The 17,154-nt window shown below is 45.3% G+C and overlaps 1 protein-coding gene across 1 annotated transcript in view; it reads right to left on the bottom strand.

The window, feature by feature from the left end:
* Positions 1-17,154, bottom strand: part of MAML2 (mastermind like transcriptional coactivator 2) — a 215,452-nt gene that overhangs the window by 7,056 nt on the left and 191,242 nt on the right. Inside the window, exons 3-4 of the mRNA XM_087721120.1 lie at positions 2,208-2,384; positions 234-345 (exon numbers count right to left, since the gene is read on the bottom strand). Of these exons, the coding sequence (XP_087577246.1) occupies positions 234-345; positions 2,208-2,384 (289 nt within the window). The remainder of the gene's footprint in view (positions 1-233; positions 346-2,207; positions 2,385-17,154) is intronic.

Here is a 17,154-nt window from a genome sequence, read left to right on the forward strand (position 1 = left end):
GGGACAAGGAGACTTTTGTGTGCCGAATGGATGAAAGCAAAGGAAAGTTTAGGAGGAAGGAAGTTTGAGAGACCAGGGGGACGAGAAAATAGGAAGAAAACAGGAGAAACTCTCACATCAAACTTAGAGAGAAGGGAGAGCTAACGCACTGCTCAGGAGGAGCATGTCCCACACGCAAATGTGTCAAATCTTTGTCTGAAGGTGGCTTGTTTGATTTTATGTGGCATGCTTACCGGGATATTGGTGTGTTTGCTGCACGTTGACCTGTCCCCTTCTTTGGTCTTTATAATCTGGTGGTGGTCTTGTAAGGTGTCTATTCAGTTGATCTTGAGGGGTTGCTTTCTCCTGCAGGAGGAAGAGAGGGAAAAAAAAGCATTGTCTATTTATTTATTATTCTGAAGATTTGAACGGAATCACCTGACATCGAATGCATACATAGAAAGATGCGTTCTCAAAGGATAATCCTACTCGATTGATGCCACAGAGGAGGAGTGGGGGGCGGGGGGAAGCTGTGGGATATTTGTTAGAACAAACGTCTCCAGCTTGATGTTCCTCAGAGAGGTGGGAATTAATTTTGGAAATTAAATTCTCAACAGTGGAGGACAACAGGCTGGGGGAAGCTGGTAGAAATAACCGTAATTTCAGATTTTGAAATATAGGGACATCATAGATCCAATGAAATGCCTGTCTATTGTTTGAGACGAGAACCAATATTAAGAGGAACTGTTGCTGGGACATATCTGGCATCTAGGGAGGTTCTCAGACATCCAGGTCATGGTTGTCCAAAAGGTGCTTTTTCAAAAGGCAACTGGTTTTACTTTGAAGCTGTTTCACTTCTCATCCAAGGAGCTTCTTCAGCTCTGACTGGATGTGAGGAATGGAAGGATTTATAATCCTTGCAGACAGCTGGTCAGAAAGCAAATTGGTCTTATTTCCTGGAGGAAATTACACATATCCTGAAAATAAGCCCTAGCTTGATTTTTTTCATGCGCCTAATATAAGCCCCATCCCTGATATAAGCCCTAGTTGAGAACTTGCCCACTCGTCCCACTGTCTGATTGTACGAGGTGGGGTGAGGCACATGCATAAAAATCAAGCTAGGGAGAGTGAGCTCCCCCACCTGCCCTGCACCTGCTTACCGGTGCCGCCACTTGTGGTGCATCACATCGGTGCTGCTACTTGCGCACGCCATGGCACAACACGCCACGTGGCATCCTGCCACAAGCAACCACACTGACATGGTGCACTATGCGGTGTCTGGCCGCAAGGAGCCACAGAAGAAATGGGGCAGTAGTGCCCCAGGTTTTTTGGGGCGTGAGAGGCCTGGCTGCAGTATCCTAAGGGAAGCGGGGTAAGACACCCTCAGAAATTTTCATTTCATTTCATTTTATTTGTCTTGTATGCCGCCCACTCCCGGAGGACTCCGGGCGGCTCACAACAGACAAAGGAAGGGGGATAAATAGACAAAGACAACATTTAAAAAAAAAAAGACGCAACATTCACAATTTCCGTGGGGCTGGATGTTTCACAAGCCCCCCGGCCTGCTGGAGCAGCCAGGACTTGGTGGCTTTGCGGAAGGCCGGGAGGGTAGTAAGGGTCCGGATCTCCACGGGGAGGTCATTCCAGAGGGCTGGAGCTGCAACAGAGAAGGCTCTCCCCCGGGGAGTCGCCAGCCGGCATTGGCTGGCAGATGGAATCCGGAGGAGACCTAACCTGTGAGATCTAACCAGTCTCTGGGAGGTAATCGGCAGGAGGCGGTCTCTCAGGTACCCAGGTACTCCATAAGACCTGGTGCTTATATGGGGCCCAAAAGAAAATATGACCAGGTCTTATTTTTGGAGAAACATGGGTATACAGCAGTGGTGGGTTGCTCTTACCGTTGCTACCGGTAAGTTGATCGCAGCCTGTCGATACACAAGGCTGACATGCGCTGTGCATGCACGTGATTTGCGCAATCCACCGCCCCTGTGACACCCAGCTGCTTGTCGGGGCTCGCGCAGGCACAGCCGGCTGGGCGCGTGTGTGCAGTGTGCCTTTTGGCATAAAAACAGCCTATAGAGAGCGGGCAGGCGGGTGAGCCAAACAAGCCCCTGTAGTGGTACACTCTCAGCTGCTCCCAGCTACTACCGGTATGGCCGTTCCAGGCCGTACCCACAGCAACCCACCACGGGTATATAGAATTAAAATAAGAAAACTGGGATATTTACTGCTTCTGTTAGTATTTGGTGCTGCTGCTGCTGCTGCAGGAGGAACTGTTGTTTCAGCTGCTGGTTCAGCAACGCTTGCGGTGATGGGTTGATGTAGTTAGTTCCAGTGTTTGCATTAGGGCATGAGGAAGATCCCGGGTTGGTGCCTCCACTTTGATTCAAGACGGTATGTTGATTCTGGAGTGGGGGGGAGGAAAGATGGGATGAGTCAAAAGAGATACAAAAGTGCAGACAAGCAAGAATGGAAAAGGGAGAATCACCTTCCCTATCTTCTTGGAAGGTGATGAGAACAAAAACCCTTCTGTTATAAGCTGTGGTGACTACGGGGAGAACTTGACCAATGCATAGTTTGGAAAATAAAATTGTGGCTACCTTTGCATGTGAAATGAAAATCTTGACGCTCAAAGAAATGGCAATAGCATTTAAACTTATATATTGCTTCATACTGCTTTACAGCCCTCTCTAAGTGGTTTGCAGAGTCACCCTATTGCCACCAACAAAGGGGGGGGGTCGTCCTCATTTTACCAACCTCGGAGGGATGAAAGGTTGAGTCAACCTTGAGATGGTCAGGATCGAACTGCTGGCAGTCGACTGAATTGTCCTGGGAACTATGAGGAACTACATGGTCATAGTAGCTAGTAGTACGATCACGGAATACCAACTACATCTGCAGATATAATTATGCAGTTATATTTTATCCCTTTATCCTACTGTTTTGGGCTGGGAGGGACATACTATTTTTCTATCAGTTAACCCCATTTTCACTTGATAGAACCGAGTTGGCGCAGTGGTTAGAGAGCAGTATTGCCGGCTACTTCAGCTGACTGCTAGCTGCAGTTCAGCAGTTCAAATCTCACCAGGCTCAAGGTTGACTCAGCCTTCTATCCTTCCGAGGTCGGTAAAATGAGGACCCAGATTGTTGAGGGCATTAGACTGACTCTAAACAGCTTAGAGAGAGCGTAAAAGCACTATGAAGCAGTATATAAGTCTATTGCTATTGCTCTCACTATAGGTCACCATATTTTGTCTCTCCACAAACATTTACCACATTTTTATACGGTGATGGAACAAGCAAAACAGTAGATCTGATCTTGGATATGAAGGCAACTGAGTCTAATGGCCAATGCCATCAGAGGGTAGATATCTTTCTTATTTGATCTCAGGACATATTTTATCCCACATGCAGGTTTGTTGATCACACATTTTACAGTGTTTTTTTTACAGTTTCACTTTATTTGTATGCCGCCCTTTTCCCTGGGGGCTCACAGTTCAAAGGGGGGGGGGGAAGGACAAACAATTTACAACATAAAAGCACTACATCATTTACGAACTCAACAGTCATACAATTCGAGTAGGGGTTAGAGTCTTTAACCCCAGGCCAGCCGGGATAGCCAGATTTTAAGTGCGGCGCGGAAGGTCTGGAGGGTGGTGAGGGTCCGGATCTCCACGGGGAGTTCGTTCCAGAGGGTCGGAGCAGCCATCGAGAAGGCTCTCCTCCGGGTAGTTGCCAGTCTACACTGGCTGGCTGATGGAACTCGGAGGAGGCCTAATCTATGCGATCTTATCGGTCGAGTGGAGGTAATTGGCAGTAGGCGGTCTCTCAAGTACCCAGATCCAATACCATGAAGGGCTTTGTAGGTGACAAGTAGCACCTTGAAGTGCACCCAGAGATCAACAGGCAGCCAGTGCAGCTCGCGGAGGATAGGTGTTACGTGGGTGAATCGAGGTGCACCCACGATCGCTCGCGCGGCTGCATTTTGTTATATTAAATACTGCTTTGAAAAGCTCAAGTTGAAGAAAAAAAACTCTAATCAGTCGGTCGGTCAGCTGGCCTGTCAATAAATCATTTAATCTAATTCATGGCCCATCTCTTATTTTACAGAGGTAAAAAAAGAAGGTTAAGGGAGCCAGTGCATCTCTGATATACAATGTCTTCTTCAAATTTTGTTTTATATCGAGTACTAGCGTTGTCCGGGTATTTATTTATATGTGTAAAATGTCCAGACCAAATGTAATTTCTAATGTTGGATTTTCCCCCTTACCAGAGGGATCCCCCATGTGGAGTACTGTGAAGCCGTTACCATGGCAACCCCACTGCGTTGTACAGTAGAAGCCCTTTTAACGACAGTAGAGTAGAAGCCATTTTAAGGAACAACAGGCTGTATTGTAACAGAACACACACCATACTGTGTTAGGCATGTCTTACCCCCACAGTGCACTGTCTTCTCTTTGGTTCTATTTCTTTGCATAATAAAAGTTGGAACAAAGGATCAGAAATTGTAAGCACATATGGCTCTCTCTGTGTGAAATCAGAATGGTTGGCTTTTTTTTTCTTTCTACACACTATTGTGGCCAAGAAACAAAACCATGGACTGAATGATGTATTTTAACCTGATGTAAACCGGTTAAGGACTAAGAATGTTCATGTTCCCATCACATTCTAGGCAACTGCCAAAACCAGAGCTTCAGATTAAACTAGCTGCTCACCCAGGAAGTTATAATTTAGTTCCTGCCCATTGCTCTTTCTGAATTCCGGTCACTCATGATTTATTTTATGTGTGGGTAAGTATTATTGCTCAGTTCTTCTGTCAAAAGGCTCATTAGGGCAGTTTATGAGAATGTAAAACAAAGCAATATAATCTGGGAACAAATCACCAATAAAACAGTGCAGCGGAGGGCTTAAAACCTTTTCACAAAGAGCAGTTGAAGAAGGTAAGGTGAAGACTCCTCTGAATCTCAAAAGTGCTCGTTTTTTCCCCAAAAGGCAACAAGACTTTCATTTCATTTCCTTTGTTCATTTATTTGGGATTTATAGGCCGCCCTTTTCCCTGAGGGGACTCAGGGCGGCTTACATTCATAGGAAAAGGGAGGGTGCAATATAAAGACATAAACAATATGTGAATAAAATAAACAGTAAAATCACAACTTTCACTCAACACTCAACACTCGGGCGGGGTGAATTAGAAACTTATCCCCAGGCCTGACGGGATAGCCAGGTCTTAAGGGCTGTGCGGAAGGTCTGGACGGTGGTGAGGGTGCGAATCTCAACGGGGAGGTCGTTCCACAGGGTCGGAGCTGCTACTGAAAAGGCTCTCCTCCGCGTAGTCGCCAGTCGGCATTGACTGGCGGATGGAATTCGGAGGAGGCCCAATCTGTGCGATCTAATTGGTCGGAGGGAGGTAATCGGCAGGAGGCGGTCTCTTTCACTTTCAAAGAAAACACTAAGAAAGTCCAGTTGCCTTTTGAAAAAAGCACCTTTAAGACAACTGTGACGACTGAAAATCTCCACAGACCAGAGGTGGTATTCAGCAGCTTTTGACCAGTTCTGGAGAACCGGTAGCGGAAATTTTGAGTAGTTCAGAGAAGCGGTAAATACCACCTCTGACTGGCTTCGCCCCCATCTATTCTTTGCCTCCCGTGTCCCAGCTGATTGGGAGGAAATAGGGATTTTGCAGTATCCTTCCCTTGGAGAGGGGAAGGAATGGGGATTTTGCAATATCCTTCCCCTGGAGTGGGGTGGGAATGGGGGTTTGCAGTATCCTTCCCCTGGAATGGGGATTTTGCAATATCCTTCCCCTGGAGTGGGGTGGGAATGGGGGTTTGCAGTATCCTTCCCCTGGAGTGGGGTGGGAATGGGGGTTTGCAGTATCCTTCCCCTGGAATGGGGTGGGAATGAGGATTTTACAGTATCCTTCCACTGGAGTGGGGTGGGAATGGGGATTTTACAGTATCCTTCCCCTGGAGAGGGGAGGGAATGGGGATTTTACAGTATCCTTCCCCTGGAGAGGGGAGGGAATAGGGATTTTACAGTATCCTTCCCCTGGAGAGGGGAGGGAATAGGGATTTTACAGTATCCTTCTCCTGGAGAGGGGAGGGAATGGAGATTTTACAGTATCCTTCCCCTGGAGAGGGGAGGGAATGGAGATTTGCAGTATCCTTCCCCTGGATTAGGGAGGGAATGGGGATTTTACAGTATCCTTCCCCTTGATTGGGGAGGGAATGGAGATTTTGCAATATCCTTCCCCTGGAGAGGGGAGGGAATGGAGATTTTACAGTATTCTTCTCCTGCCATGCCCACCAAGCCACACCCACAGAACCAGTAGTAAAAAAAGAAAAGAATCCCACTACTGTCACAGACATCTCCTCTGAGTCAAACCTGACCTTTGACAACTACATGGACATAACCATAGGTGGTATTCAGACAGCTCGGACTGGTTTGGGTGAACCGGTAGGTCTGATGATTAGCTGGCCACGCCCACTCACCCCCGCCCTATCCTGTCCTTTATTTCTTGCTTTCTAGCTCATCTCAATTGTGTGGCACATCTGATTCCCCCCCCTTGCTGTTCTACTTACCATTGCTGACTTCGAAAGTAAGCAGCTGAGCTTCTAAATGCTCCATTTTCAGCGCTGCCTGTAAGCACTTTAGGTGCGTGTAACTGGTTCTTAAACCAGCAGCATCGCACCACTGGACTAACCATAGTTTTCTTGGCAACAATACACAAATGGCTTGACACTACCTCCTGGGATCCCCCCCCCCCAAACTTTTCAGTCTAGTATATTGTGCTGGGATTTCCTAGTTGGATTTCTAATCAAATACTAACTACTTACAATCCTGTTTAGCTTTTTTAACATCAGCCAAACTCAAAACAATCTTCTCTGTTTGCTTAAACCAGGGGTGTCAAATTGGCGGCCCACAGGCCGGATGTGTCACATGTAGGGTACGCCCACCCCGTCTCTGTGAAGGGAGAAAACGTTGTGATACGTCATGTGACGGCAATATGGCGGGTTTGACACCCATGGCTTAAACAATGTCAAAATATGGACTAGGTGGACATTCACACCATTATAGTTAAGAAAGTCTGCATTTATTATTTATCTCACCTGAAGACAGAGCATGTAAAGTGAAAGGAAGAGACCATAAAGTGAAAGGAAGATATCATCCTAACTCTAACCCATCCATCCGTCTTCCCCAGTGACATTAACACCACTTTCGGTCTATAGCAGATCGACAGGCCAACCTAATTCTAACCCTAACCCTCATTGTGAAGTGATCCCTAGAAGGCAGCATTATGTGATGTTCACAATCCTGTCTGTTCCGGCAGTTATCTTGGCCGACTAATAGCTAAAGCAGTTGTGGCTAACCTTTTTCCCATTACATGCCAAAAGCAGAGGGAGCGCAGCAGGGGGGGGCATGCACGGGTGTGCCCACACCCATAATACTATGCGTGCAACACCCCCCCCCCCAGATGCAAGCCCCAGATGCAAGCACATGCGACACACACTCCCTGCACATGTGCATGTGTCCCACGCTCTCCGTCTGCTTTTGGTGCATGATGGACCTGATAGAGCCGAGGTGGGGCAGTGGGTAGAGTGCAGTACTGCAGGCCACTTCAGCTGACTGTGATCTGCAGTTCAGCGGTTCAAATCTCACCGGCTCAGGGTTGACTCAGCCTTCCATCCTTCCGAGGTGGGTAAAATGAGGACCCGGATTGTTGTTGGGGGCGATATGCTGACTCTGTAAACCGCTTAGAGAGGGCTGAAAGCCCTATGAAGCGGTATATAAGTCTAACTGCTATTGCTATTGCTATTGTTTTTTGCCTAGAAAGTCTCTGGAGCTTTCAGGGAAGGTTCCGGAAGGCTTCGGAGGACAAAAAACAATTCTACAGGCAATTCTACTGGTTTGCGCATTGGGTTGTTTTTTGCCCTCCGGAGTCTTTAAGGAAGCCTCCGGAGGGTGAAAAACGGCTGAAAACGAAGGCCGAAGTCAGCTGGCGAGCGCACGCATGCGCGTTGGAGCTGACAGGGCAACGCCTCGCATGCCCTAACAAATGGCTCCGCGTGCCACCTGTGGCACGCATGCCATAGGTTCGCCATCACGAAACTAAAGTATAGTAGTCAGCTCTCAGATTGGTAAACTTTTGGAATGTGATTAAACAACCAGATGATTAATATTATTTGTAAACACGGCCAGCTTATTGCTTTTCCTTAAGTCACGAAAGTCAGTTATGAACAAGTTAAAAAGCATTAGAACCAACACAGATTCTTGAAAAAACTATATTTCTTATATTGTTCCATTACGAAAATTGCTCATTTACTCCTATTTGGCAATCCATAAAACCACAAGTCTTCTCATTCTGTGGCTGCTGAGTTTACTCAGTCAGTAACCTCTGATGAGGAATGTGATGAAATACTTTTGAAAATCTACACATCCAGTGTGAATAGGGGCACCTCCATCTGCACATTTTTGACATTCCTCAAAACTCGACAAGGCTGGGGAGGCAGGATTTTCCTTTGTGGAATTCATGCTGATTTTCCTTCAGTGAAACCTGTTATTTGTTGTTGTTATTAGTCGCGAAGTCGTGTCCGACCCATCGCGACCCCATGGACAACGTTCCTCCAGGCCTTCCTGTCCTCTACCATCCCCCAAAGTCCATTTAGGCTCAGGCCAACTTCTTCAGTGACTCCATCCAGCCACCTCATTCTCTGTCATCCACTTCTTCTTTTGCCCTCAATCTTTTCCAGCATTAGACTCTTCTCCAGTAAGTCCTTTCTGCTCATTAGGTAGCCAAAGTCTTTGAGTTTCATCTTCAGGATCTGGCCTTCTAAAGAGCAGTCAGGGTTGATCTCCTCTAGGACTGACCGTTTTAATTGCCTTGCAGTCCAAGGGACTCGCAGGAGTCTTCTCCAGCACCAGAGTTCAAAGGCCTCAATTCTTTGGCGCTCAGCCTTTCTTATGGTCCAACTTTCACAACCATCCATTGCAACTGGGAAAACCAGAGCCTGGACTATACATACTTTGGTTGACAGGGTGATGCCTCTGCTTTTTAGTATGCTGTCTCCCCAGGAACAAACATCTTTTAATTTCTTGGCTCTAGCCCCCATCTGCGGTGATCTTGTGAACCCAGGAAAATAAAATTTGTCACTACCTCCATTTCTTCCTCCTCTATTTGCCAGGAATTGAGAGGGCTGAATCTTAGTTTTCTTAATATTGAGTTTCAAGCCAACTTTTGCACTCTCCTTCTTCACCCACATCAAGATGCTCTTTATACTACAAAGATGATATTGTAATATTTATATATTTATATTATTTATAATATAAAGGTTCTGTTCCTTTTTATGCCTTTAAAATAAACCTTCCTCACATTTCTGCCAATTTCCCTGGAACAGACATTATGCCTACAATTTCCCTGATCTCTCTTTTTAAAATATTGATGTCTCATTGGCTGTCTTTGAGGGGGTGGGGTGGGGACAGGTTAAAAAGCTTGACCAGAAGGTCACATTTCACATTTCTGTGTTTTAATAACCCACGGTGGATGTCCTTGGGACTCAGTAGTGATTTGTTGCCATCTAGTCTTTCAAGATGTCCTACATCTTCTCTTGTTACCCCAATTTGCTTTAGTTCAGATTTCTTCCCTGAAAAGTCAATGCAGGCTCAGCTGTCTTGTATCTTCTGTAATAAAGACAGATGGCCAGAATTCATGCCACTTTTTCCAGATCTCCTTATCTTCATTCGAGATTCTTTTCCTACATTATCAAAGAAACCACACTTTCTCTTGTTAGCTTTCTGTTTCAAATATCTTTAAAGAAGTTGTAAGCTGTTGTGGCCAGCCAGCATTTGGGGAGGAAGATGGGCCAGTCCTGGGGGGGCTGAGGAAAGCTGAGACGAGGGCTCTGCGTTGGAGGCAGAGAGGGAGCTAGACAGCAGTGAGGCAGAGGAACAACTGGAGCCTGTTCCCAGCGTGTGCATCGCAGAGCTGCCAGAAGACAAGAACAACTAAGGAAGCAGGGTCGGCGAGTAAAGTCACCCCTTGGAGGTGATTGGCCCCTCCCATAGGAAACAAAAAAAGGAGTGAATGGGGAGTGGGCTTTTGAAGGAAACAATTCGTTCCTTCGGTCGTTTTAAGAGTGGAAAGTTCTGTTTGTGACTATAATAGCAATAGCAATAGCAATAGCAATAGCAGTTAGACTTATATACCGCTTCCTAGGGCTTTCAGCCCTCTCTAAGCGGTTTACAGAGTCAGCATATCGCCCCCAACAATCTGGGTCCTCATTTCACCCACCTCGGAAGGATGGAAGGCCGAGTCAACCTTGAGCCGGTGAGATTAGAACCGCCGAACTGCAGATAACAGTCAGCTGAAGTGGCCTGCAGTACTGCACCCTAACCACTGCGCCACCTCGGCTCTTGCAAGAGACTCTGTGCCTCGTTTTGCCTTGCCGTGTGTTTGCAAACTAATTATTTGGCAGCTCTCCAAGAGAGATAAGGTTCGTGTTGATAAATATCCCTCTGAGAGTCTGCTTGCTAAGCCTTGCTGACTGTGAACGAAAGGAATTCACAGTCATGTAAATAAAAGGGCTTTTGCCAGGACCCAGAGTCTGCTTCTTGCTTTTTAAGGAAGCCAGGGTCAGAACATAAGCGTCCCAGTTTTGGGATTACACAGATGGGAAAAGGTTGCATGGCTAGCCCCATGATGGCCCTTAGCTATGTATCAACAAAGGAGGTGTCTAACTCCTTAACCCAACAGTTCTATGGGTCAGTAAGAAGCCCTTTTTCTCCTATGTTTCCTTGTAACCACATTGCAGAGAGAGAGACAGATTCTCTCTTGGGCCACCATTCGGCTCCTGTGGTCTTGTAGCAACTTCAACTTACCAACAATCAAGTGGGGTTTTTTTTTAACACGAACAAAGGCCAACAGTGATTTGTGTATAATTTGTTTCTTCATGTGCTCAATGTCGTCTCCTGCTGAGGCAGTCTGGAGTATTTCCTGTCTGGGCTATGAGTGCTCATGGGTGATCGAGACAGGGCAGTCTTCTTAAATACACTATACTGCCAAAAGTATTCGCTCACCCATCCAAGTAATCAGAATCAGGTGTTCCAATCACTTCCATGGCCACAGGTGTATAAAATCAAGTACCTAGGCATGCAGACTGTGTTTACAAACATTTGGGAAAGAATGGGTCGCTCTCAAGAGCTCAGTGAATCTGAGCGTGGGTAACTGTGATAGGATGCCACCTGTGCAACAAATCCAGTCGTGAAAGTTCCTCGCTCCTAAATATTCCACAGTCAACTGTCAGCTGTATTATAAGAACGTGGAAGTGTTTGGGAACGACAGCAACTCAGCCACGAAGTGGTAGGCCACGTAAACTCATCCAACATCAGTGTGCGACCTCACAAATGCGCTTCTGGAAGAATGGTCAAAGATTCCCATCAACACACTCCTGAACCTTGTGGACAGCCTTCCCCGAAGAGTTGAAGGTGTTATAGCTGCAAAGGGTGAACCGACGTCATATTGAACCCTATGGATTAGGAATGGGATGTCATTTACAGTAAATTCATACACGAGTAAAGCAGTGGTGGGATTCAAATAATTTAACAACCAGTTCTCTGCCCTAATGACCAGCTGGGTAGGTGTGGCTCGGTGGGCATGTGACTGTGTGGGCATGGCCAACTCAACATCACTCAGGTCAATTGGTGCTTCACTTTAGCTGTTACAATGTACTAAGAGTTAACCGGAGAGGCAGTTTCTGTAAGCAGGGGAATAAAGATTATGCTAGAAACAACACCAGATTGCTTCCTTCCTGCCTTCCTTACAGGATTAGCCCTGGAAAGTGGGAAAAAACAAAAGGAGATTTCTTCCAACAACCGGTTCTCTGAACTACTTAGAAAGTTACCAACCGGTTCTCCCGAATAGGTGCGAACTGGCTGAATCCCACCACTGGAGTAAAGGCAGGTGAGCGAATACTTTTGGCAATACAGTGTATGTCCCTATCATGTCTCCAAGTACAGATGCTGGAATCCTATAGACCAGTGTTTCTCAGCCTCAAGTGAATTTTAGATCGCTGGCTGGGGAATTCTGGGAATTGAAGTCCACACATCTTGAAGTTGCCAAGATGGATAAACACTGTTGGACGGTGATGGGTGTGAAATATCTCATAGAGATCGATGGCAAGAATACGAGAGCCGTGGTTTTTGAGAGTGTGTAAGTGTGAAGGCCCATGCGTCTGCGTGCAACTGACAAATCTCTTTGTCCTTCTTGCTATGCATAAATTCTTCCAGGGAGCCCACCAAAAATGTACTTTATTATTATTTTTTCATTCCTTCTTGGGCTGTCAGAAAATTATCTCCTTCCACCTTGCAGCAAACAAACAATTTTTTTTAAAAAAAGACTGATTTAATACAGATTGCTGATTGTGCTGCCTGGAAAGATTTGGAAATATTATCCCCTTTTCCGCCTCCCCCTTTCACTCACTCAAACCACAGCTATGCATGTCAGAGCTGCCTCATTCTTTTCATACTTAGGGTCTGACAATAAGATCCTATCCTCATATTGCCTTGGAGGAGTCAACCTCAATTTATCCCCCTTTCCCAGCTGGGGAACCATTTGTATGGGGAGAAGACCATTCGGAACAACAGTGCTTGGAACATTTGAACTGTTTCTTTAGCCTTTGCGTCAAATGCCTCCTTCCCCCTCTTTGTGTTAAAAATGTTTTGTTTACCTTGGTTTCTTGCAGAGGTTTCACCAGACTTGACATTTTGGAATAGAATAGAATAACAGAGTTGGAAGGGACCTTGGAGGTCTTCTAATCCAACCCTCTCCTTAGGCAGGAAACCCTACACCACTTCAGACAAATGGTTATCCAACATCATCTTAAAGACTTCCAGTGTTGGAGCATTCAAAACTTCTGGAGGCAAGTTGTTCCACTGATTAATTGTTCTAACTGTCAGGAAATTTCTCCTCAGTTCTAAGTTGCTTCTCTCCTTGATTAGTTTCCACCCATTGCTCCTTGTTCTACCCTCAGGTGCTTTGGAAAATAGTTTGATTCCCTCTTCTTTGTGTCAGCCCCTGAGATATTGGAACACTGCTATCAGGTCTCCCCTAGTTCTTCTTTTCATTAAACTAGACATACCCAGTTCCTGCAACCGTTCCTCATATGTTTTAGTCTCCAGTCCCCTAATCCTCTTTGTTGCTCTTCTCTGCACTCTTTCTAGAGTCTCCACATCTTTTTTACACCGTCGCAACAGTTGCAGGAACTAGGTATGTCCAGTGACTAAGATGCTGAGGTTGTCGATCAGAAAAGTCGGCAGTTCAGCAATTCAAATCCCTAGCGCCACATAATGGAGTGAGCTCCCATTACTTGTCCCAGCTTCTGCCAACCTAGCAGTTCAAAAGCCTGTACAAATGCAAATAAAAAAATAGGGACCACCTTTGTTTGGAAGGTAACAGCGTTCCAGGCGCCTTTGGCATTTACATGAACACGGAGATGTCTTCGGACAGCGCTGGCTCTTCAGCTTTGAAACTGAAATGAACACCGCCCCCTACAGTCAAGAATGACTAGCATATATGTGCGAGGGGAACCTTAGTAGTATACAAGGTGTTGGTATTTTGTAGGTGGTCTATGTATTCCCTTCTTTGCATCCTAATTTCAGGTGGACTAAGGCTGAAGTCCACAGTGTGAAAAACAGAAATAATGATGACGGTGCCTACAGAAGTTGGGTAATGAAACATCTACAAGAAGACAGTCAAGCTCAGAGAACACCAAGGACTCCACAACAACCTTCCTATTTTCTGCTGGAATGATCCACACAAAAGCCAGCCAACAAGGATGGGAAGGACAAGAAGGGTGAGAGATGACCATCAGGTCTCGCTGTGGTCATCCTCTGAACTGAACACTGACTTGGCCTGCTACCAGCCCAACTGGAATGGGACCAGCATGGAAGATAAACAGTAGAACTGCCCTTTTGCGGGAACAGAAGCAAACAAACCATCTAGTGTTTTTTTGTGTATGTGCAATGAACAAATAGAATCTCTGGAGTGACTAGCACACTGTCCCGCTTCTCCCTTCTCTTTGGAAAAAATGGTCTCTCAAAATATACGAGGCATAAAAGAACCAAATATGAAAGCATATTTAGAAACAAACATTACATTTATACATCAATGAGCCAAAACAAAGATATGCAATTAAGAATGTATATGGCCTAGGTTTGACATAGGATCATTTCATGAAGCTGTTATAAAGGTCAATAAGGCCAATCCAGCTATCTGCAACTAGAAAAAAGTGAACGTAAAATCACTCCCTTGTACATAAGGTTTGCATGACACTCCTATAACTGATCTGAGCCAGCCGTGTGCAGCAGCTGCCAAAAAAGCCAACACAGTTCTAGGGATAGAATCAAGACCACTGGAAGTATTAATACCACTTTATAATGCCTTGGTGAGGCCACATTTGGAATACTGCATTCAGTTTTGGTTGCCACAATGTAGAAAAGATGTGGAGACTCTAGAAAGAGTGCAGAGAAGAGCAACAAAGATGATTAGGGAAGTAGAGGCTAAAACATATGAAGAACGGTTGCTGGAATTAGGTACGTCTAGTTTAATGAAAAGGAAGGACTAGGGGTGACATGATGGCAGTGTTCTGATATCTCAGGGGTTGCCACAAAGAAGAGGGGATCAATCTATTCTCCAAAGCACCCAAAAGGAGGACAAGAAGCAATGAATGGAAACGAATCAAGGAGAGAAACAACCTAAAACTGAGGAGAAATTTCCTGACAGTTAGAACAATTAATCAGTGGAACAACTTGCTTCCAGAAGCTGTGAATTCTCCAACACTGGAAGAAGAGGTTGGATAACCATTTGTCTGAAGTGGTGTAGGGATTCCTGCCTAAGGAGAGGGTTGGACTAGAAGACCCCCAAGGTCCCTTCCAACTCTGTTATTCTATAGTCTACTTCTACATTCTAATGTGATGAATTTTAAAGGGACGGCACTCTGAATGTGATACAATATTAGGATTGAAAGATAATTAGTTCATAGAGCTTGCTATTTTGGACAATGACTGGCAGCCAGCCTTATGTGAAAGGTGAAAATGAGCAAGAAGAGGAAACAGTTGTTCTTTGGTTAAACACAACATGTAAGTAAATAAGCATTTCCTTTGACTCTGATATGCAGGAGGAATTATCATCTCTGCATTCTGCATAAAGTTGGCTTCTGGCTTGTTTGTCATAGAGCTTCTATTCTGTTCTTCCATTCTATTCTATTTTTCTTTGATCTCTGGCCCTAGGATTCAATCCTACCATTTCTGACGAGCAACCAAACAGATTTTCCTCTGACCCCACTGTCCCAAAACTTACATTTAAAACATCTTCAGTTTGGTGATTTGATTTAGCTGAGTTCAGTTTAGTTCATGTGGCTGAGCTGCTTTCCCATTGGTAGGAATTCTAGATCATCCTTGTGTCTGGCTCCATAATACTCCCTTTCTCTTTTCAGCTACAATGATGTCATAGCATCATGGAGTCCTTGCCTGCCCTATGGGGATTTCCCCAATTACTCCAGGAGTTTTGGAGTCTATCCCTTGGTTGTGAGTCAGTATGGTGTGGAAAGGAAGGGAGGAGACAGGAAACTGTCAGAAGGCTGACAGCTATTCTATCTCTAGTCTGATGGAGGGAGCACAGGTTAGTTCTAGACACTTCGGTGACAGTTGCAGTTAGGACAATCACAAACCATTGCACAAAGCACTCTGAGAGGAGATGTTGGCCACATTGGAAGTCCCTTCTCTTAAACATCTACATCTTATCCAAAGTTGCCAAGCATCTGAATTTAGATCATTGACCACAGGGATGCTGCAATGGTTATGTGTCATAAGCAAAGATAGTATTCAGCCGGTTTAGACCAGTTCAGGCGAACTGTTAGTGGTGACCTGCGGGTGGCTGAGGAACTCTGGGAGTTGAAGTCCACAAGTCTTAAAGTTGCCAAGGTTGGAGACCCCTGGTATAGCAGACGCTACCAGTCAACTGGCTGAATATCTTGTTGAATATATTTAGATATATTTAGAGCTGAGGTGGCGCAGTGGGTAGAGTGCAGTACTGCAGGCCACTTCAGCTGACTGTTATCTGCAGTTCAGCGGTTCAAATCTCACCAGCTCAGGGTTGACTCAGCCTTCCATCCTTCCGAAGTGGGTAAAATGAGGACCCAGATTGTGGGGGCGATATGCTGACTCTGTAAACTGCTTAGAGAGGGCCGAAAGCCCTATGAAGCGGTATATAAGTCTACCTGCTATTGCTATTGAATATCACCTCTGGTTTATTAAACAAATCCAGAATAAGGTCTTTTTAAAACCTGAAACTGGCAAAAAATGTCACACCTGACTGGGATGCTGTAACCTGTTGTAAATGTGAGCCAGTTGCTAAGCACCCAAAATGAGATCCCGTGACTCTGGGTGGGCTGGATTTTACCACAGGTGGAAATGTTTTACGGGACCTTTCTGAAGCTGCCCTAATTTCTAGTCCTAATTGAGGACTACCTGTACTCTTATGGATCCTGAACAAAGCAGGGATTTCTGCTAGATCAGTGCTTCTCAACCTTAGCAACTTTAAGAAATCAGGATTTCAACTTCCAGAATTCTGGAAGTTGAAGTGCAGATTTCTTAAAAGTTGCCAAGATTGAGAAACTGTGCATTAGACTAGGTGATCTGTCTGGTTCCTTCCAACTTCCCTGATTCTATGACATCAGAACAAGAGGAGGGACCTTGGAGGTCCTTTAGTCCAACCCCCTGCTCAAGCAGGAGACCCTATTCTATTGATAATCTTGATAGATTATCAAGATAACCCAGTTAATACAACTTTACTCCGTGAACTGATTGGAGATAAGGCGGTGATTATCTAAAGTCATTATGCATTTGTCACGAAGAAATCTTGCCCGAGTAATCTTATCTCATTTTCTGATAAAATTCCTGAAAAGATTGTGGGAATGTTGTAGGTATTAGACAACATTGTCTTGATTTCAGCAAAGCATTTGAGAAAAAATGTCATGATGTGCTGATTAGCAATCCAGCTAGGCAGAAGATTGAGAGCACGACAGTGAAGTGGATGCAGAGCTGGTTTTCAAACCTTACTCAAAGAGCGATCATAAGTGGCTTCTCCTCAAACAGGGAAAATATATATCCAGAAGTAAGTTA

This window comes from Thamnophis sirtalis, unplaced genomic scaffold, assembly GCF_051295495.1.
Source record: "Thamnophis sirtalis isolate CommonGarterSnake01/CBP01778 unplaced genomic scaffold, rThaSir2_p1.2 scaffold_8, whole genome shotgun sequence".
NCBI lineage: Eukaryota > Metazoa > Chordata > Lepidosauria > Squamata > Natricidae > Thamnophis > Thamnophis sirtalis.